The sequence below is a fragment of the Podarcis liolepis genome, assembly GCF_965112155.1.
Source record: "Podarcis liolepis genome assembly, chromosome: 7".
Taxonomy (NCBI): Eukaryota; Metazoa; Chordata; class Lepidosauria; order Squamata; family Lacertidae; genus Podarcis; species Podarcis liolepis.
The window spans coordinates 66,450,727-66,472,981 of record NC_139561.1 but is presented as its reverse complement, the minus strand read 5'-3'; the positions used below and the strand labels follow the sequence as shown (position 1 = coordinate 66,472,981).

The following is a 22,255-nucleotide window of genomic DNA, read 5'->3' as shown; positions in this document are numbered from 1 at the left end:
ACTACCTTTAGAAAGATTTTTCCTCCAAAAGCATTTTATTTTTAAAGTCCGATTAAATTTTTTAAAAATCTGATTTTTATAAAAAATTCCAATTTTTTAATTATTATTTTTTTAAAAATAATAATAATTGATTTTTATCCACCCTGCATACATGCATGACTCTGAGAACGGACCCTGTGGTCAGATTGCTCCACAGCATGGAACTTGCTGAGCAGCTTAGATGAATGCGCAGTGATTGTCTTTTCTGTCTGCCTCTCCCCTCCCTCTCCCCAGAGACGCATCTACTTCCAAATAAAAAACGAAGAGTTGAAGTCCTTCCTGTCTGTCCCAGATGACGTTGAAGACATGAAAGCTGGGCGAGTTCTGGTCTCAGAGCTCAATGGCAAGAGCAGCTCCATCTGGTACTATGAAGAGGGGCTTATGAAGAACCAGGTGAGGGCTTCTTTCTCTTCCTCTTGTGTGGTTTACAGGGACAGAAGCAGCTGGGGTGCATCCAGGCCTGCTTCAAGAAGACCCCATACGATACCCTCAAGTTTAAATAGTTCTGCTCCCTCTATTGTCCACATAGTCTTTGGGTAAGCCAGGCAAAACTAATATCCAAATCAGTTAATCATGAATATAATAAATAGTTAAACAGATGGATGAGATGGCTGCTTCACATATAAAATGTCACCTACAAGGGTATATGCTGGGCTGGTATAGAAGAAAAGTCTGTATTTAGGTGCCATGGCTCAGTGATGGCGCTCATGTCTTGTATACAGAAAGTCCCAGGTTCAATCCCAGGTATCTCCAGATAACAGGATATTGGGTATCAGGTAATGAGAAAGATCTCAAAAGGCCACTACCAGTCAGAGTAGGCAATACTGGGCAGGATAGACCAATGGCTTGACTCAGTAAAAGTCAACTTCAGCTTTAGATGTTCACTGTCTGTATGCAACACACTTTCATACAACACTGAATTGGCCTCTCTTGACTTTCAGGTTGCGCCCAACATGAGCCTGCAGGTGATTGGTCCAGCAGCAAAGGGATCCAAGGTGGTGTTGTGGTCTGAGAGCCGACTGCCCCGGCAGACCTGGCAAATCGATTCTTTTGGGAGAATCTGCAGCCAGATGTTTGAAAACAAGGTCCTGGATGTGAAAGGTAAGGCATTGGCTTTTGTTGTTGTTGTTTCGTTTTGTTGTGTTGTGATTCAGATTTAGGCTCATGAGGGAGTTCTTGAGGCCAGGAAGCAAGTAATGTGGCTGTAGAAGGGATGACATTTAGCTAGAAATGCTTCATTCTCAGTTTCCTTTCACCTTTTCTCCACGTCACCCACCATTCCTGGAAATTCCTGTTCAAGCTTTCTGCACCACTATTTAATCTTAACATGTGTATAGCACTCTCAAACATCAAAAGCACTTCTCATGCATTATCTTTTCTAGATGTAATGCTTACAATCCAGTTCCTTCAGCCTAACCTAATGGAATTCGCTTTCTGTTCTCTGAGCTTATATCAAAGTGAAGATCTGGTGATAATAGTCACTTGGAATGTTTATGCACAGCATACTCTAGCCAAGTCCAGCAATAGTGAAGGGGACATCTATATATCACCTATATCTATCTATCTATCTATCTATCTATCTATCTATCTATCTATCTATCTATCTACTGTATCACAATTATTCATATCCTGCTTTTCAGGATTCAAATCCTTCTTAGGGCAGCACACAAACAACATCGATTGGGTGAAATGCCCATTTTCTTCTTCCTTTTTTCCATGTAGGAGGCCGAACCTATGACCGGGACCATGCCATCCTCTGGGATTGTTCGGAGGAAAGGCCTACACAGATCTGGGACGTCCGGGTGCTTTGAAGAAAGCAGGAATTGGAGAGCCATGTCACGTGCAGAACTAGAATTTAGCCTGCAAGTCACAGACGTTTGTCCTTTTGTGACCAAGCTGCATCTTTGGGGATTAGCTGCTGAAATGGATAAGTGACTGGGTGCTGCATTTGGTTAGTAGATGCAATCCTTTCCCCACAGATTGCAGCCCAGAAAGAGGAACATGTTTCTGTGAAGTACAGAGATTGGTCTCCTCAAGGAACTCTGTAGAGGAAAGGAGGCAAAAGCTGGTTCTTTTCCAACAACTAGGAGCTGAGCCCAGCAAGATGGAGATTATTGGCGAGTTCTGATACGCGGATCATTCATGAATGGACAAGGTCAAGCAGCTCACCTGTATGAGCACAGGAAAGCAAGCTGCCAAAGCCTCACAGGTGTCCCCAGCCCTGCTGGTTTAGGCTTATATATGAATATCTAAAACAAACACACACATACAGCATGAATGAGCCTTTTGTCCTTGCATGCAGCCCATTCCCTTTCCCCTGTGCTCTTCTTCCTAAAGGGATGGGCTACCTTGTAAACTCTATTTATGTACCTGTGTATGATACTATGCCTTTTATAAATCCATCTCTCTGGCTGGTGTGCTGACTCCGTTATTTGCCACAAGGACATGTTCGTGGGGACACTGGCTTCAACCACAGGCATAACATGTAGGGATCTTGCCCACAAGTGTTTTGGGTGGTGGAGATAAATGCCTGTAACAACAACAACAATTGGCCTGCCGGGATCATAAACAAAAGAAAAGCAGGAATAGTATCACACTAATGTGGCTGCAAACCCCATATTATAAGGAACTGGTGAACATTAGGTTCTTGCAAGTCTACAAAGCTGTGCTTTTTCACTATCTGCGTTTTAATAGAGTTGTTTTTATAATGTTTTAATTCTATTATAGTTTAATTACTTTTAAACCTTTTTTTGCCAAAGTTGTTGAGCTTTTTGGGCAAAATCTCTCAAAAAAGAAGCTTTTTAAAAGCAATTTGTGCCTGAACACTGCTCCTAATTTTATCTGTGTTATTTTAATTTTTCTAAGCTGCCATGAGTCCCAGTCTGTGAAAAAGGCAGGGTATTAATTCTCAAGCTTCTCTGCAGTGCTGGTGGATTATTATTATTATTTATTAATTTTCTGTACCACCCACCAGAGGTTTACATGGTGATTTACAATATAAAAACACAAAATACATAACACAGCAACAAACAAAAACAATAACCCTCACAAAATTCAAAAGGCCATAAATTGTTTAATTAGTCAAAGGCCTGGGAGAAGAGGAATGTTTTTGCCTGGCACGTAAAGGTATGTAATGAAGGCACCGGGTGAGCCTCCCTGGGGAAAGCACCCCATAAGTGGGGAGCCACTGCAGAAAAGGCCTGTTCTTTTGTTGCCTCTCAGAGGAGGCACATGATGAAGAGCCTCAGATGAGGATCACAAGGTCCAAGTCGGTTCATATGGGGAGAAGCAGTCCTTGATGTGTCAGGTTCTTCTGCACTGCGTAAATTCTGCTCCTAAAGGAATCCATGCTTGAGTCCTTTGGAATCTGCTTCCATACCCAGAGCTTCATGAATCAGTAGTCTGACTCACTATTAGGCAAACCCCCATATTTATTCATCACTGACACATGTTGCATTGATGGTTGTTAAACCAGGACCAGCTTCTTCCATGTGCTGGTTCTCAGAACCCTTGCCTCACTTTTCATAGCCCCAGCTTTGGGGGCTATGGGAAAGACATCTATTTGCAGTGAGGAATTGTTGCTGCTATTTCTCATTTCCACCACTAGAGGGTTCTGTGTTCTTCAACAGCGCGTTCTTCCTCAGTCTTTTTGTGTGAAGGAGCAGGGTTTCGTCAGGAAGCCATTTTGCGTGTAGATATCAAATAAAGGTGCTTACACTTTTCACTATATGTACATCCCACAAAACTCAGCAGAATCAGAGCTAGCAGTGGTTCCTTGGATGGAATGTACACATTCTGAAAATAAATGCATGCATCTTCCTCCCCTTTTTATGGGATTCGTTTGTGGCACATACTAAATCTTTTAACAGGCAGTTGCTAAAAGTATGCAATCGTGCATTAGGAGTTTAACAAGATCAATTATTTAACCAATGTGCAGCTGGAGGGCATAGTGGAAATAGCAGCGGCTTGGCATAACAAATTGTCCCTCCTGGAAGTTTTCTTTTTATGTGTGAAGCCAGCCCATTTTCTTGGATGCAGGCAAGGGCCATTGATTTGTCTAGCCTCCTGTGGAATATTTTTGCATGTGGTTATTTCTGGGTGGGGCTTCTCTATGGGTTTCAACCGTTGCTTCAGTTCCCAGTCAAGAAAGGAAGGCAAAGGCGCAAGTCCCTTCCCACTACTCAGGTAGGGGAAGAAAGCCCAGAATGTAGGGGGTGTGGCCTCTTTGGCAGACGGTCAGGACTGAACTTGAGCCACAACTTAGTGTGACTGGGCCCCAGAGCCTGTTATGCCCAACAGGGGTCAAGTGCAGAACATATAAAATATTGATGTGCTTCCAGTGCCTTGGGAAGGTCAAATCTCCTATACCATTAGGAACAGTTTGGGATGTGGAATAGAACCTCTCTCCCTCCTGGACTGTGTTGTCCCTCCCAGGAAGGGAACTCAGCCAATGAAGAGCATGCTTCCTGATGAGTGGCATAGCCCAGAAGTTAGTTTGCTAAAGAGAATGTGAAAGAGGGTCTTGTGTCACCTTGACTGCTAATAGGGAAACTGGTTTTCCCGCAGCATAGCTTTTATGCAACGCTTTGCCTGGAAGTGTCACAGGTATCTTTGGACAAGATATTTGATTTGGTCCACATTCAAGGCTGAATCTTATCAGATTTGCACTTTCTGAAACAAAGATGTGAACCTGTTCAGAAAGATGACTTACCTCGGTTACAACAGGAAACCCACACTTATCTGCATGCCATCTAAGACTGCAGACTGTGGCTTTCACGTGTTTAGAAGGGAAATGAAACATTGGTGTCTAAGCAAGGTGGGTGGGATATATGAGTATCCTGTTTTAAGCAGAAAAATAAAAGATTTTGTTCAGGTGTAATAAAGCAATTGTTAGCTTTACTAGGGGGGGGGATGCCCTTTTACGGTTTTTCAGCTAAATGCAAACTTACTGTTGTAGCATTTTGCTCAAAGGGGCATAAACATTAATTTGAGACAGCAGATGCTAAAAGGGAACCCTAATGCCCAGGCCTCATTGCCCTAATACACTACATCAGCTAGCATGATGCTCTACCAATGTTTTGGACGACAACTCCCATCAGGTAAAAGACCTGGCCTTTTTGTGACTAGGGATGTGAACTTTTGAACCAATCTCAAAACAGCAATTTAATCTGCACCATCTAGCAGGTTATCATATTTAGCTCCATTTGCCAATGACATTTTTTAAAAAGCTTCAACTTTTAGCATTTGTATATTAGGTAAAGGTAAAGCTAATTTGTATATTCAGCCACTGTTGAACAGGAGCCAGCTACTCTGAGCCCCACCCCAAAATAAAACCCCTGGGCCACTGCCGTTTGGGAACCTATTTGTTCTGCTTCAACCTGATCTGAGGAAATCAGTTCTGTTTCTGTTTTTCATGGCATGGAGTTGATTGCCTACTGATACCTTGTAAGCCAAGCTGCGGCTGAAGGTCAGAAAAAAAACAATCCCTCTCACATACGAGAATGTAAGAAGAGCCAGCTGAATGAGGCCAATGGCCCATGCAGTCCAGAATCCTGTTCTCACAGTGGCCACCCAGATGCCTGTGGGAAACCTGCAAGCAAAATCAAACTACAATAGCACTCTCTCCTGTGGCTTCCTGCAACTGGCATTCAGAAACATCATTGCTTCTGTGGGCAGTGAGTAGCCATCATGGCTAGTGATAGTCTCGTCCTGAGGAAAATAGTGTTCATGTGCATGCACACACACAACCGCTATTTGCATTGGGAAGCCTCCTTTGGCACCAAAAGGGCACTTTAAAATATAGCTTTCAACAGGAATTAGACAAATGTATGCCGGAGAAGTCATTCCTATATAATATAAAGGTAAAGGGACCCCTAACCATTAGGTCCAGTCGTGACTGACTGGGGTTGCGGCGCTCATCTCGCTTTATTGGCCGAAGTACAGCTTCCAGGTCATGTGGCCAGTATGACTAAGCCACTTCTGGTGAACCAGAGCAGCACACGGAAACGCCGTTTACCTTCCCGCTGGAGCGGTACCTATTTATCTACTTGCACTTTGACATGCTTTCAAACTGCTAGGTTGGCAGGAGCAGGGACCGAGCGACAGGGATTTGAACTGCCAACCTTCCGATTGGCAAGTCCTAGACTCTGTGGTTTAACCCACAGTGCCACCCGCATCCCCCCTATATAATATAATCCACTATTAATTTTGGAAAATTACTTGCCTATGCATGTGGACGCCTCTTAAGATATTGTAATCAAATTTTGCTCATTGGCACCTGAGGTCAAGGAGCAGGTTTTTGTCTATGCTTGGATACAATTGGTCGCCGTGTTTTTAATCAAGATGGTGGACCGAGCCTTTCCAAACTGCATTGATTTTAATCACTGATTTCAAACTAGCATTGATTTTTTTGGTTTCTTAGAATTCCTGAGCAATGCCAGTTATGAGGCTGCTAATGTATAATAACAGTGACCTCATTTTTAATAGTAGATCCCACGTTTCCCACTACAAGAGGAAGGAGTCAGCAAACATACTTGGGCGAGAGCAGAAGCAGTGTTTTTATAAGCACAAAAGGTGGGGGGGGGGCCTAAAAGTGTGGGGTGGAGAGCAGACCTTTAAACACCTCAGTGAGGACTGAGTATACTCACTCAGAGAGCAAGAAGTGCTGACTCGCTGCTTTTTTGGTGATAGGAATGGGGAGGAAAACCAGAATGAAAAGGGAATGGAATGGGATATTCTATAATGGGACACGGCTGGCTGGCTGGCTGGCTGGCTGGCTGGCTGGCTACAGCCCTGCACAGGAACAGTCTAGACTACAACAAAGGCAGGCTTTCCAGCCAAGAAGCTTTTATTTCATTCATTGACCCACCCTGCGTGGGGATTACAGAAAACAGAGGCAGAACATTTGCAAACACTGCTTTTTATCTTGCATGGTTTATCTTCCTGGACCATCTTCAGCCAACTTCTTGAGGTTTGCCACTTCAAAGGGTTGACAGTCCACACCTGAATTTGCTGCGATTCAAGAGGTGACATCCTGAAGACCAGGAAGCGACCTCAAATGATTCCTGAAGTTGGGTGGGTGCGTGGGATGCTTCACACAGGATAGCATGGCATTAACTGAAAGGCTCACAGAAACAAGAGGTGGGTGGTCATCTTCTGGGACCTTGGATGACAGATTTAGGATGCCCATTGAGGGTGGCAGACTAGGAGGCAGAACTGAGCCACAATGCCTCAGGACAGTCTCCTGACAGAACTAAACAGGAGCCTTGCAGTGCTTATGCACAGTTCCTGTTTCTTCCTGGAGGGCCTGACCGAGCAAACATCCCAGTGGATTTGTGCCTCTTGTTAATTAGTGCACATGAGTAGGTGACACTTGGATTGCCTATCTCAGGGAACCGATATGTCTTTGTGAAGATGCATTCTAGACCTGCATGCATCGCCTGCTGAGAAGACCATCTGAGCATGAGCCCACACATCTGGATCAAGTTCAAGAAGTCCTTCTGGTTTGCCTCTCATTCTGCAAATAAAGCAGCCATTGTGGTGAAGATGAAGCCAAAAGCCTTTGGACCATGAATATTGCCACATGGCCCAAAATTGTGGGTTGGTTGTAGCTGGAGCATAGATGCTGGCTGGATCATCGGTGGAGGGAAGGTTTCCCTAAAGGCAGAAAATAGATGAATTCACCCTCTAAGGAATACCCTCATAGGAGTGACTCTCCAGGCTTAGTAAACTCAGAGGAGATGAATCACAACCATCAGGAGTGGTAGCAGAAAGCAAGCTGGGCCATTGAGGGACATGGCTCTGGAAGCTGGTGTAGAAGCAGAAGTCGTGGTTTTGGGAGTGCCTGCTGCGACCTGAAGAGCAAATGAGAACAGTATATGATACGGGGTCAGAGAAGTTCTCAACAAAACTGAAGGTCTGCAGGGTACTTTGTTACGTTTGTTGACACAGTTGATACCTTACCAACATAGGAAGACTCATTATACCAAGTCAGGCCCAATGATCCATCTTGCTCAGTATGGTCTACACAGCCTAGCAGCAGCTCTCCGGGGTTTCAGGCAGGGGACATTTCCAGCCCTACCTGAAGATACCAGGGATTGAACTTGTGATCTTCTGCATGCAAAGCAGCTGCTCTACTACGGAGCTACACCCCTTTCCTTCAAACAAAGCTCTCTTCCGCCTTGCATGAGAAAACTGCTCTCCCTGCATTCACATGCATCTTGACATGCTTTTGTTCTTTTCTGGACCAAATAGAGGAAGTGCTGTTTACTCGCATTGAAGGGATCACAAACTTTTGAACTTTGCTTTTGACATTATGCTAGTGCAACAGCCCTTACACTGGCAGTCAGAGAACGCTGAATCTGGGCCAATGGGTTGTTTCCAATGCTAACCCATTTAAATGACTGAACATGAATAAGTTAGGGTACATTACTTTTAATGGGAAAACTCTGCACAAAACTTACTTGGATGCATCCTAATGGTCTTCCCAGATTGGTTCTCTTTAGATTGGGGATGGGGAACCTGATGCCCTTCAGACGTTGTTAGACTCTTACACCCATCACCAGGCTCCCCCCTTGTAGAATGTTCTCCCCAGGGAGGCTCGCCAGGCGCCATCATTACATAGCTTTAGGCGTCAGGCCAAGGCATATCTGTTTCGCCAGGCCTTTGGCTCTTAACTATCTGTGGCCTCCTTGAGTGGGTAAAATGTTTCAATCCTGCCTTTTAAAAACAGGATTGCCATTGGGCGTTTTCCTTGTTTCTATTCTGTGCTGGTTTTAATGTGTGTGTTTGTTTATAGATACAAGTCCCTTTGCATTACCTTGGTCAAAAAGGGGACCAACAGATTTCATAATGAGAACAACAACAACTGGAGAGCCTCAGATGTGACATCAGTGTTATGTCAAGTACAGTCACACCTTGGTTTTCAAACAGCTTAGTTCTCGAACGTTTTGGCTCCCGAACGCTGCAAACCTGAAAGTGGTTGTTCCAGTTTGGAAACTATTTTTTGAAGCCAAACGTCCAACGGGTCTTCCATGGCTTCCAATTGGCTGCAGGAGTTTCCTGCAGCTAATCAGAAGCTGCACTTTGGTTTCCGAACATTTTGGAAGTCGAATGGACTTCTAGAACGGATTCCGTTTGACTTCCAGGGTATGACTGTACTTCAAAATGTGGACAGCCAACCCAAAACAGACCTGGAGACAAAGGCTGGTGAAGCAACAGAGGTACATTTCCCACCTATGTGCAGTAGCTTGTGGCTAACCCCCCCCCCCCCGTCCTTCATCCAGAGAAAAAGACATTTTTCAGAGTTCAAGAACACATTCAGGCAGTGGGGGAGCAGGGCCTGTAAAGGATGAGGCCTCGGTAGAGTCCACAGGAAGTCCAAGGGCCTCATTTTGTTCTCAATCCTAAGGTACCTTACTTCTGTTTTAGATACCACAATGAGAAAGATACCACAGTAGCATGGTACCACAGAAGTTTGCTGCATATGTAATGTTCTCACCCTTATAAAAGTTTATTTTTCACTGCTATCTAATCGGCACCTATTTCCTGGGAAGTTTTACAACTGACTGACTGCCTCTCCCCAGCCGGCCCCCAGCAGCTGATGTTCTGGGCCTTGAGGTTGGCAGGCAAGCAGTAAAGAATGACAGGCCCTACTCAAGGCAGTGCCAGCACCTGAAACCTGTTTCCTGTTATTCTAGCAGAGAAGGAAACAAAGGCAGAAAGCGATGCAACGTTCTGAGAACTGCAGCGGTGGCAAGGAGACCGCGCCCCAAATACCAGGGAAATCGGATCTAGCTAGTACATCAGCCTTCTGCAACCTGGTGCCCTCCAGATGATCAGGACTATAATTCACACCAGCTCCAGTCTGCACTGGTTATACCCTGGGAATAAAGTCCACTGGACTCAGTGGGACTCCACTATATATTTAAAGCAGCATCATGCAACTTAAAAAAGTCATGGCTTCCCCCTAATAATCCAAGGAACTGTGGTTTGTTAAAAGTGCTGAGAGTTGTTCCCTCTACAATTCCCAGAGTTCCCTGGGAAGAGGGATTGTTAAAGCACTGAGGGAACTGCAGTTCTGTGAGGGGAATAGGCGTCTCCTACCAAGTCTTAGTACCCTTCACAAACTACAATATTTTTTCTAAAGACTGAAAAAAAGTAGTAGAGGTGTGGAACAAAGATGGCAGTGTATAAAAAAAGCTTGCTGAAATAAAACAGTGTTCATGTCTGTCTGAAAGCAAGCCAAGGAGCACCTAGGCCTCCCATGGGGACAATGGCCACATTCGCCCCATATTTTTAAAGTGCTCTTATACCACTTTAAACAGTTATAGCTGTTAGAGATATCTGTTGCTATTTTCATGCATGCATGTTTTGCACCATGATTGTCCTTAAAAAGCTAGCCTGCACCTCATTCCCCACGCACTTAACCCATTTTTATTATTTCCAGGGAGGAAAACTATAAACAAACATTTGTTGCCAATGACCCACTTCTGATCTCTTAAGGAGCTTCCTAGGCAGGAAATTAGAGAAAGTTGGTTGTGTGAGTTAAGTGAAGAAAAGTGTTGTGTGTGCTAAATTGCATCTATCAGAATGGCTGTGGTTTTAAAGCAGCAATCTGGTACTCACCCATGTTTATAATCCTCAGTTGGTCATCACCCATAAACCACAAGAGATGAGTTTGAAGGGTTTTACAAGCATTGACTTTTCCAGTTTAGATTTTTAAAATGGCAGATAAACAGCAGCTTGCTTTATCAGCCCTCACAAGGGGCAGTAGTGGAAAACTGCTGTTTAATCCTGTGAATGTACCTTGTGGTCAGAAGCTGTGTCCGGGCAGAAAGCAGCAAAATGTCCGGAACGGTTTTAAACTGGCCAGTGTGCTTGTGACATTAAGAACAGATTGATAATGCTTTGTCTCAGAGATGGGGAGGCCGTGGCTCACCAGATGCTGATAGACTCAAATTCCCATCAGCCCCAACCAGCATATCCAATGGTCAGGGATGATGGGTTTTGTAATCTAGAAAATCTCTGAAGGGCCACAAAGTCCCCCACCTGTTTTATCTCCCAAAAGATGGAAACATTTTGCAGGCATATTTTTACACATGAGCTTTTCGTTAAAGGTGTAAAAGTAGGCTATGTGGGATGGGTTGGACAGCTTCCCCTTGGTCAGATGGTAATCTTCACAGATATGTCTTCTTCTTTACACATATTTTTGTAAGGTTCAAAGAAACATATCTCCCTTTGAATTCACCAGGGGTTATTTGTAAGGAGACCTGCACATTTATGTGTATGTGCCGTGTTAAAAGTCCAACCCAACCAAATACACAGGACTCGCTTCCAAAAAAAGCGGGGGGACTTTGGACAACATTGTACATTGGACTACAAATTTCTGACATTTTGAACCACTTAATTTCTCCTCCATCCCTATCAGTTCACATTTAGAGTCAAACCTATCTAATTTTCACTTTCCATAACAATACACGAACAAAAACACAACCCCCCCTTAAAATACACACGTCTCTGTATTTTGCAATGCAGTTCTCCAGTCAAGTAGTGTATACAAATATGCATATGCTGTAACAACATTTACACAAATACTATTGAAAATAACTCACCAAAATGCATTATATTAGGGGAAATTGCTTTGCAAAAATGGGTATGTTAGGCAAAATATATTAGGAGAAATGTGCACTAAAATGCTAACAAACTTGCATTAACTTCTTTTTTAATTGTAAATGTGGAGAACTGAAGTTAAGCTTGGGAAAATGAACAACTGAGAGAAACCAAAATTGGCAGAGTTCGATCTACAGAAACCAGCAGAGTCTAAGGGTACTTAACACTGGCTGGAGCATGCCTTTGCAAAATAAAAATTCCAAGCTTTATATCCATGGTCCTACTCTAGAATTGCTTCCTACATCCAATGTACGACTCCGTCTGCATTCCCCATGTGAACTCACTTGGGACAGGAGTAAGCACTTTTGAACTCCGTGCAGGACATACATCCAAGGAAATATGCACAGGATTGGGCTTTACATTTCAGAAACAGGTGGTATTAAATATGTTCAATTCCTATGTATGAATGCCGCCTCCACTCCCCCAAACTGCAGCCACTACATAAACACAGCCTTCTTTCAGTACCCGAAATCAGGGTTTTGAAGCAACTGAAGATTCTAATTTCAGTTGTCACATCCAATAAGACCACTCCTTACCTCATTGGCAACAGCCAGAGTCAGATTCATCAGTAGCACAATACCAATGATCAGGATGGCCTTCATGGTGAAGCTGTCTCAGAGCTCTGATGGATGGAACTTTTTGCAAGGGGAGCTGCCTTCTCTGAGATAAGACACTCAAGAGGTTTCACACTGTAGATGGAAAAGAGGCAGGAGGAGTCCACCAATCACAAACTCCTCTGCTTGCTGCTTCCTACATGGCTCTCTAACATTAGCTGGTGATGTGTGTGTACGTTTGTGTGTGTTCTTTATAATAGATTTACGGGGGGGCCTCCAAAACTTCCTGTAAGACACTAGAATTCTGCTAACCTAAATGGAATATAATAGCAGCAACTCGGTGCTCTGAATTCCAGCAAATGGATAAAAAAGTCCCTGATGCGCAAGAGGGCTCCTTTGATAGTAGATTTTAGTTTTATTTGTAGCCTGTCCTAGTGGGACAGCTCCAGCTGTTCAACAACAACTCTCTCTTCGGAGAGCTCTATGTACTGCTGCTAATTCTGGGGTTTTTGTCTCATATCTATAGCACTTAAGTTCTGAGCTTTGCCATCATGCTTCTTATTTTGTACAAAGTCTACAAGTACAATTGTACTTTGCCATCAGCCAACATATATACTGATAACTACATCGTGTTTTATTTAGCAAGGTTGTTGTGTAAGTGTCTGAATGCTCCCTTTTCTATTGGGTTTGTTGTAGTATCAGGATGGTTATACACAATTCTGCTTTCAATTCTTGTTCTGCTTGCAAAAATTTCTGGGTGGCCGTACTGCTTCTTTTCCAATCAGCACATGTCCCAAAACTCCATGTTGCAATCCTGTAACAGTTTACACCACAAATGTTCCAGTTTAGCTTTTTGACCCACGTTTGTTGTGGCAATAATGCAAGGAGCGATCAGAAGTGGTGTCTGCAACAAGATACTGCAGTGTGGAGTGCTCCTCTTTAGGCAGCAGCGGGTGGCATGGTGGGGCTGAGATATCTTACCTTACCTCCTGATGAGTCAGTCGTTGCTGCTCACTGGGGGTTGGGGAGCAAGGGAGTGGAGGAGTCAGTGCAGTGCAAACACACCAGCAGAGCCATTTAGGTGGTCCTCCTAATGTACTTGCACTACCTTCCCAACTGCTTCACTTCTCTCCTTCCCTGTAAGCAACAGTAATGCACCTGCAGGGAAGTCAGGGAAGTGTCACTGGCCCACTATGCCATTCACTACTATGTTCAGTGTTCCAGCCAGTTCCATCCTCTTCCAGGATATTCCATTCCACCCCTCTCCCCAAGTTTTCTGTTCTGTTCTGCTCTCCCTCTGCCCCTTCCACTCAACAGTAAGTCGGCATTCCCTGGCCACTCACTGAGCATGCTCATTCCTCTTTGGGCTATTTTTAGTTGCCTATCCTTAGGGCAGAGCTTTCCAAACTGTGTCATGATGCGTTAGCGTGTTGGTTGCAGTGTGTAGGTGAGCTACGCAAACGCTCCCCGTGCTCAGCGTTAGGGTTTCCCCCACCCAGACTGCTGCATGTCTGCAAAAGCTCGGGGGTTCCCCAAGCATGCTGGTACCTCTCGTGGGTGGTGGCATTTTAGGTGGAATTCATCGTGCTAAAACCATTGGTCCATCAACACAAGCATTTCTGCTTGCTAGATGGAACAAGCTCCCCTCTCTTGCCCTATGAGCTATTCTGGAAGTTCTCCCAATCTTCTAGAGTGTATCTGGGGGAACTGGAAGGAGCACAGGGGGAAAGGGAGGTAGGAAAGGCCTGTTGTGCTAGCAGGAGTTATTGGCTGACTCCTGCTAGTGCACCAAGTTCACTGAATCCAACCCTTTGGCCAGGGCCATTTTTAGATGAAGAGAAGCCCTAGGCTACTCGTGAGGCCCCTCCCAATTCCCCACCCCAGTGGCGTAGCGTGGGGGGTGCAGGGGGGGCTGGCCGCACCGGGCGCAACATCTGGGGGGGCGCCCTCGCACTCGCAGCTCTCTGCCCCTACCTGGCTCACTCACTCTCCACGGGTTAAGGGGCGCAAATTACTTGCCTTGCCCCGGGTGCTGACAACCCACGCTACGCCACTGCCCCACCCTCACAACTAGAAGAAAATGGAAGAGTGCTATAAACAAAACTGAGTGAAGCCAAGGATGATGATGGGTATTTAAAATTCTGCAACTCACAATTTCTCCTCTAAAGGACATCAGAAAACTTCATCAAAATTTGTTTAAGTTTGTCACTTCCAATGTACAGAATGCTCAACCTCTTGAGACATTGTGGCTCTTAATTCATTTTTAATTCTTTTGAGTCTTGAAAAACTCCTCTCTCCCGGGCAGTTAGTGACCATAAAGCTAAGAAATAGCCACAAAATTGCTTCCATGTTAAGAAAGGCCATCTGAATTTGATAAAGGTCTATATGAGAGTGCTCTGCTGTAAGCCTATGGCTTTGTCTCACACACAGGTGAAAGTGCAAAAGTTCATCAGTAAGTTTCAGGTCAATATCTTCTGGGTATGCTTCCATCAACAGTTCAACACCCTGCTGAATTTCTTGCTTAGATGCTATCAGAATAGCAAGGACGGAAAAACAATTGTGCAACATCACTGTACACAGTACTTCTTTTTAAATTGGCTTCAAGTGCATCTAATATAGAAATAAAGGATTTATCCTAAACTTATCTCTTGAAGAAAGTGCATCTAAGGCATCAGGTGCACTTCTGTCATTTCTTTGCCGTTTCCTCACTGTTTCCTTGTTTTGTAGTTAACATTTGGCAAGGTGGCTTTTGCTTGTTTCTCAAGCTCATCAAAATATTCTCTAATTTTCCTTTAAAAATCCAAAACTGTACAAACTTGCACAAGAACTCAGTTACAGGTCTGATTTCTGAAGGGCTTTGCTGACCTTGTGAAAATGACCTTGCACACAGATTTATATCTCTAAGATTCTGCAGACTTTGGCTGTGAACTAGGGCCCCACAAGAATATTTCAAGTTGGGCCCCAGAGTTTCATATTGGGCCCCACTGGCTGGCTCTGAGTCTCATAGTTGCTGGGTCCGAGTTGCCCTGCCTTCACATGAAGTCTTGGGTTTGCAATTTTGGGAGAGGGGAGGCCTCATAGATTTAGAGGCCCTAGGCTTCAGCCTACGTAGCACTGCCTTCGGCTACATATGGAACAACACTCAAGATGATTGAGCTTGCTGTTAGTACACATGATGCAGGGGTATTAGGAAGGAGGAGCACCTTAAGGTCATTCGTTTTTGACAGGATTAGATATGGTGCTCAGAGTTGCCTTATCCATTTCAGTGATGAGGAAGTGGTGGCACTCAAATGTTCCTCATTCCTCATTCCTGGTAGCACTCAAAAGACATCAGTCAATGCTAGGCAACCTTGCTTGGGGATGACACTCTATAAATGGATCTTTACTGCTGACAGACAAATATACTGAAGCAGCTCAGTTCTGATGAAGATGCAATTTGGCACAGGGTGGTGGCAGATGAGTTTATTTTTAATATGTTTTTAGTGCAATTTAAATTTACAAATATCCACTCCATTAAAGTTCTTAATATAGGTTAATAGCAGCCAATGCTGCTTGAGAATTGTAAGAAACCAAAAAAATCTGTGCAGGTTTGAAAATGGTGGTTAAAGTCTGCAGTTTTGAAAGATTCAGTATGCCATCTCAGTACGCCACCTTGATTCAAAATGGTGTCCAGCTGTATCCAGATATAATTGAAAACATGCTCTTTGATCTCCAGAACCATTGTGCAAAATTTGGTTATGATATCTTAAGAGGTGTCCAAATGCATAGGGGGAATCCCCCCCCCCCGCTCAAAGATTATTGCTTCTCAGTATGCTACAATTTTACTATAGTCTTTAGTAGGCCTTTGATATCTTACCAGTTTCATTAGACTATTCATTTTTATAGCAATTTCCCCCCTGGTCTGGCAGAAGTTTTTCATAGAATCATAGAATCATAGAGTTGGAAGAGACCACAAGGGCCATCAAGTCCAACCCCCTGCCAAGCAGGAAACACCATCAGAGCACTCCTGACATATGGTTGTCAAGCCTCTGCTTAAAGACCTCCAAAGTAGGAGACTCCACCACACTCCTTGGCAGCAAATTCCACTGTCAAACAGCTCTTACTGTCAGGAAGTTCTTCCTAATGTTTAGGTGGAATCTTCTTTCTTGTAGTTTGGATCCATTGCTCCGTGTCCGCTTCTCTGGAGCAGCAGAAAACAACCTTTCTCCCTCCTCTATGTGACATCCTTTTATATATTCGAACATGGCTATCATATCACCCCTTAACCTCCTCTTCTCCAGGCTAAACATGCCCAGCTCCCTTAGCCGTTCCTCATAAGGCATCGTTAATGTACTTGCAAAGGTAACCCAGCAGTTGTTATTAAATATAACACACAACCTTGCATAGAACTAATTATCTAAACATGCGGGCAAGCTAGTCTGGGATGAGACACTCCTTAAAGTATTTTTATGACACATTCTTACACAAGAGAAAAGTCTACATAACAAACATCAAACTGACCCTACTTTTTGCCTGAGTAATGCTGGAGGGACTGTGTGCATAGAAGTCTCTATATTTTCAACATTCAAGTTGTGAGTGCCATTGCAAATGTAGTCAAAATGACACCATCCACATGCAAAAGAGGGAAGTATCAGCAAGCTTTGGGGAACCCCAAAGTTTGCAGAAGTAAAATAAATAAGGAGGGAAGCCCTTTAGAAGTGGGTGTGCATGTGGGAAGCAAATTGGGGAAATGTAGTGGTAGAAATGGAACATCCTGCAATAGGGCATGGCTGCATCATAAGAAAAGCCAGTTGGATCACACCAGTTGGGCCATCTAGTCCAGCATCCTGTTCTCACGGTGGCCAACCAGTTGCCAGTGGGAATCCCACAAGCAGGGCCTAGGCACAAGGACACGCACCCCTCCTGCTGTTTCCAGCCATTGGTATTCAGAAGCATACAACCTCCAAACATAGCGTATCTAGTAGCCACTGGTAGCTGTTACCTCCATGAATTTGTCTAAGCCACCTTTGAAGCTATCCAAATTACGGGCCATCATTGCCTCCTGTGGAAGTAGGGTTGCCATACATCTGGAATTTCCCGGACATATCCGGAATACTGCAGTTGCAAGCAGTGTCTGTGAGGGAATTGGTTAAAGAATTGCCCGGGAAAATCCAGATGTATGACAGCCCATGTCGGCAGTGTCATTTTTGCCGATTTCCCTCAGAAATGGCTCAAAAACCCAGCAACTTTGCAAAACAACAACAAATCCTCAATAAGTTTTCTGTCCAAATTTTCATTTTTTGAAATCTGGGAATGCCATGGTTTAGCTATGTGCTGTAAGAATATGTACTTTCTTTCACCTGTCTGCAATCTTCCAACATCTTCCAACTTGGCCACAAGTTATAATGTTCTGAGAGAAGTAGAACAACTTTTCTCTAGCCACTTTCTCCATGCCATGACACCTCTCTCCTGTCCCCTCTTACTCACCTTTTCTCTAAACTAAAAAGCCCCCAATGGATTTGTAAAAATGTTACATGGGAAAAAAATACGAGGCATTACACTTACTTCTGTAAAACAAGAAAATCCTTAATAAAATATTAAGGGGGAAAAAACAACAACTGAAAAGCCCCCAACGCCACAAGCTTCCCTCACAGGGGAACTTCCTGAAGACCTGAACATGTTGCTGTCTGCCCTACTTTTATGCAGCCTGAAATCCTATGCTCACTTGCCCGGAAGTAAACCCCACCGAACACAAGGGGGGCTTATTTCTGAGTAAACATGCATATAGCATTGCGCCGCCAATTTGAAGGGCAAAGAAAGAAAGAAAGAAGAAAGAAAGAACTGGTCCAGGAGCGCTGAATCCTGGGAATTGTAGTCTCCTGGCTCTCCCTCCAGGCTCTGGCTTGGAGTCGTTACCTAGGCAACCGAATGTAAACAAGATGGCGCCGCCGGCCTGAAGCCTCAAGATGGGCGGGTGAGTCCCTTAAACTGTGAAGATCAGGCAAACTGTTAAAACGGGTCGGGAGGCTGCTTTTCATCCTCACAGGCGCGGCTCCTACCTAATTCACCCAGGAACCCGCGTTAAGTCTCTTGCAGCAAAAACAATGCAAACCTTCGTGGCACTTTAAAGACAAATTATGCCAGCCCACGTATTTTACTCAGAAGTAAGCCCCACGGGGTTCAGTAGGAATTTCTTCTAGGTAAGTGGGTAAAGGATAGCAGCCCCCACAATCCTGTGTACATGCTTGCTCAACATCCTTGCCCCACTTAAATTTAATGAGGCTTTCTTCTCTGGTAAGTGTGCAATCCTTTGGCTGCCACCCCAATCCTCCTTAGTAGGGAAGTAAGAGTGAGACTTACTGCTGAGTAAACATATACTGTATATAGGTTTGTGCTATTAAACTGTAATCCCATGTGCATGAAGCGGGGAGCTTGTGGAGCTCCCAATGTCCTTGGGCTTCACCTGCCATCGGCCCACGCCTTAGGATCCAAATCCCATTGAAATCAGTAGGCTATACTGCTGAATGAACAGGGTTTTGCTGTGGAAGATTCATATGTCAGAAGCTTTCATGGGCTTCCTTCAGCCTTCTTCATCAAATGCAATCTTTCTCAGTGGGCAGATGTGAATGGGGCACTGTTCTTGTATATTTTTGCACTCTGCAGACCCACAGATAAGCATAAGAAGAGTTCCTCTGGGTAAGACTAACAGCCCATCTAGTCCAGCTTTCTGCTCACACAGGATGTCTTTACACAAGCAGGACATTAGTGCAACAGCACTTGCCAACTTAGATTCCCAGTTTCCCAGAAACTGGGATTTAGAGGCACACCACCTCTTAATACTGGAGGTGCTATATAGCCATCATGATTAGTAGCCACTGATAGTCTCATCCTCCATGAGTTTGTCTGATACCCTTTTAAAGTCGTCCAAGTTGGCAGCCAACTGTGGGAATGAATTCCACAGGTATAACTTTAACTATGTGTTGTGTGAAGAAGTACTTCCTTTTTGTCTTCTAGAATTTAATTCATTGAGAAACCCCTGATTCTCGTATTACTAGAGAGGGAGAAAACCTCTATCCACATTCTTCACACCATGCATGATTTTATATATTTCTACCATATCACCCTTTTTCTTAACTAAAAAGCACCAAACATTGTAACCTTCCCTCATAGAGGAGTTTCTCCAGTCCTTTGATCATTTTAGCTGTCCTTTTGTACACCTTTTTCTACTCTGCAATATACCCTTACAGTTTTCTTTGTGATTCCTTTTCTAATGATCTACCACTTACATTGCAGGTCTGGCTTTACTGTACAATATCTCCTCCTCTCCACTGCCCTGTATCTGTGTGTATGGTATGATATGCCACCTGTGGATAACACTTCATGCACCTTTCCTCAAGGAGCTCAGGCTGGAGTACATCTTAAAAAATTCTCATTTTGTGCTCACAAAAACGTGAGATAGAAACAGATGCAGCCATATTTGTAACTGACTTGAGTGCTCTATGGGCTGTCAGGCAGATTCAGATGGTATTTCAGTTTGGTACTAAATCTTACAGTCAGGAGTGCGAAGCGTTTCTTTGGCAAAAGATTGTATCGTTGTAGTTTAGACATTCCTTGAGCTGGCCTTGCAATTGTCAAGTCAGTCATGTGGATGGATAGAGTGTTGGCCTAGGTTGACCCCTCACTCCATCCAGTGTGTTTGGACTGTGAGTTCAGAGATGCTGTAGGAGTCTATCACATCTTCAAAAATTAGCAATGTGCAGAGATGTGTGCATCATATAGATAAACCACATGGGCAATTCTGAGTTGCATATGTATGCCAGAAATTGTAATGCATTTCTATCTCTCCTCCCCCCCCCCCCACCTTAGAATTTAAAACTGTAAATTCATGGTAAACGATGACGTCTCCTCTTTCCTCTCTGGGGAAGATTCGCAGGATGCCACTCCAGTTGCAGACACCAGGGTAAGTGAGGGCTCATTCATACAACCACCTGGACATGTGGAAGCCACAGAGAAAACCAGGGCCTGATAGTTTTCTAACAGAGAATCCAGCTTTCAGGTTCATTCCAGCATTGTATGTACCTCACACCAGAAGTTGAAACTAGGAACGGTTCTATGTGTTTACAGTATAGTTATCTAGGGGCTTTGTGGCCTTTACTCATATCACGCTCTTGAAGTCACTCTTTTCATTATGTGTGCTCATATCAGAAAACCAAAGGGCTGTGGCATGACTTCCCAACTGTAGTGTAAAATTGCAAGCATGCTCTTTATCAGTTATGTTTGAAGTATACATTTACATGGATTATCATTGATTTCTTGCCTGTTTTATAAGTGACAACTCCTGATTTCTTCTGGATTTCAGAAAAAGGACAGCACCTTTCAAAGAGAGCATTCAGAATGGTGAGTGGTAAGATCCATGTCATTGCTTTGTTTACCCTGTTCCAAATAATTATGTATATAGCAGTGTATGATCTTTCTAATTTCTCATCAGTTCCTACATAAACTTGTGGATTATTCTTTCCCCTTTACAGGCAAAGAATTAGGCTGAGAGTGTATGAAACCTAAGGCTACCCAGGAGTCAATGGCAGAGTTGGAAATTCAACTGTGCTCCAGTCAGCTGGCTGTGAGATGGGGGTGCCTGTTGTCTTTACAATCCTTGCCTCATTTGGCTGTGGTAACTAATGAGGCTCAGGGCCTCCCCCTCACCCCCCAGCAGTTACTCAAAAATTTGTCTATGTTTTAAATATACCATTAGAGATATATGAGCATTTTTACTATTTCTGAAAAAAAATCTAGTAAGCTGCAGTTTCTGGGTGCTATTAATTAAAGTGGAACAACTCTAGAGAGCTCTGGATAGGTTCCTCAGGGGAAGTAGAAGATGTAGTTAGTCTTGACAGGATCTTGATGCAGGATCTTACATTGAAAGTCCACCAGCTTATGTTGATCTAGAGATTGGCTCACTTTTTTTTTTACAGCTTACTTTACTTCTTGTCAATTAGCCTTCTCAATGGAAACTGGTACAGTTGGCAAGTCTAGCTACTTTGTCTCCTCAAGGCAACAGACATTTCTGCTTGCACACACATACACATGCGTACACCCACACACACAGCAGAGGAAGTCCTTTTTGTGCTCCTCATAATGATTTGATCACTTTTGTTCACAGAGGATGAAGCAGCAATGATGGATGAAATCCTGGGGCCCAGAGCTCAGATTCCAATCAGCAGGCCTTCATGCTCAGATGGAACTGCAGAAAAACCAACGACATTGGGTATGAGTGGAAGGGCTGGAGATGAGATTGGTTTTGGGTAATGCCTAACATCAGTCATGCAAATTCAAGGTCTGGGATGGTAAAGGCCACAGCACTTTCCACTATTTCCTGTTTTTCTGTTTCCGTAGCTAACTCAGACATTGTGTGCTCTATGTTCTTGTTACAAGGGCTGTTTGTCTTTTGTGGTTCCTCATGTGTAGATCACATTGGGTAACTGGGACAGAATTTGATCTCATGACAACCTCAGCTTTGAGTCTCTATTACTTCTAGCACTAAGGATAGTGGAAATACATTTGAAAATGTCCAAACTCAGGGAACTCTGGTTAGTAAACATGCTGGGATAATAAACCATGCTTTAAACCTGGCTTCTCCAAACTAACCATAATTTAAACTAGGGATGGATAACCTGTGACCCTCCAGATGTTTCTGCACTATAGGTCTCATCATCTTTTGCCATGGTGGCTGGGACTGATGGGAGTTGGAATCCAGTAAGATTTGGAAAGCCACAGGTTCCCCATCCCAAACTAATAATAGTTTTGCAGTTTGTACATAATGGGGAACTCTGGTAAGTTTGAAATTAAAAGCAGAAGCTTTAATCTCACCCTACAGTGTTTAGCATTAAATCAGACAAGATCCAGTGTTTTTCTTTTCAAGGTTGAAAGCCTTGTTGTTCGTTGTGTGAAGTCACACAGGTTCTACAGGAGTTTATTTTAGTATTTTTTAAAAACCTGCAGAACCTGCTTTTGAC

The 22,255-nt window shown here is 43.8% G+C and overlaps 2 protein-coding genes and 1 long non-coding RNA gene across 5 annotated transcripts in view; 2 read left to right on the top strand and 1 right to left on the bottom strand.

Annotated features, from left to right (window-relative positions):
- The window catches only part of CRYBG2 (crystallin beta-gamma domain containing 2), a 61,602-nt gene extending 59,153 nt beyond the window's left edge, over positions 1–2,449 (top strand). The window contains exons 20-22 of the mRNA XM_083511909.1: positions 274–432; positions 981–1,140; positions 1,762–2,449. Of these exons, the coding sequence (XP_083368035.1) occupies positions 274–432; positions 981–1,140; positions 1,762–1,850 (408 nt within the window). The 3' untranslated portion in view covers positions 1,851–2,449. The remainder of the gene's footprint in view (positions 1–273; positions 433–980; positions 1,141–1,761) is intronic.
- Positions 2,450–6,868: 4,419 nt separating this feature from the next.
- On the bottom strand, positions 6,869–18,099 carry LOC310710837. Its single transcript, XR_014528255.1, has 3 exons — positions 18,085–18,099; positions 12,246–13,077; positions 6,869–7,892 (listed from the first exon to the last, which is right to left on the bottom strand). It is a non-coding gene; the product is annotated as an uncharacterized lncRNA (long non-coding RNA).
- A 28-nt stretch (positions 18,100–18,127) lies between these two features.
- The window catches only part of UBXN11 (UBX domain protein 11), a 26,130-nt gene continuing 22,002 nt past the window's right edge, over positions 18,128–22,255 (top strand). Inside the window, exons 1-4 of one of the 3 annotated variants that reach the window (XM_083511972.1) lie at positions 18,128–18,216; positions 20,109–20,202; positions 20,602–20,639; positions 21,403–21,507. In XM_083511972.1, the coding sequence (XP_083368098.1) occupies positions 20,138–20,202; positions 20,602–20,639; positions 21,403–21,507 (208 nt within the window). In that variant the 5' untranslated portion in view covers positions 18,128–18,216; positions 20,109–20,137. Of the gene's footprint in view, positions 18,443–20,108; positions 20,203–20,601; positions 20,640–21,402; positions 21,508–22,255 lie in introns of all 3 variants that reach the window. The other 2 variants (XM_083511970.1, XM_083511971.1) reach the window with 2 other exon arrangements.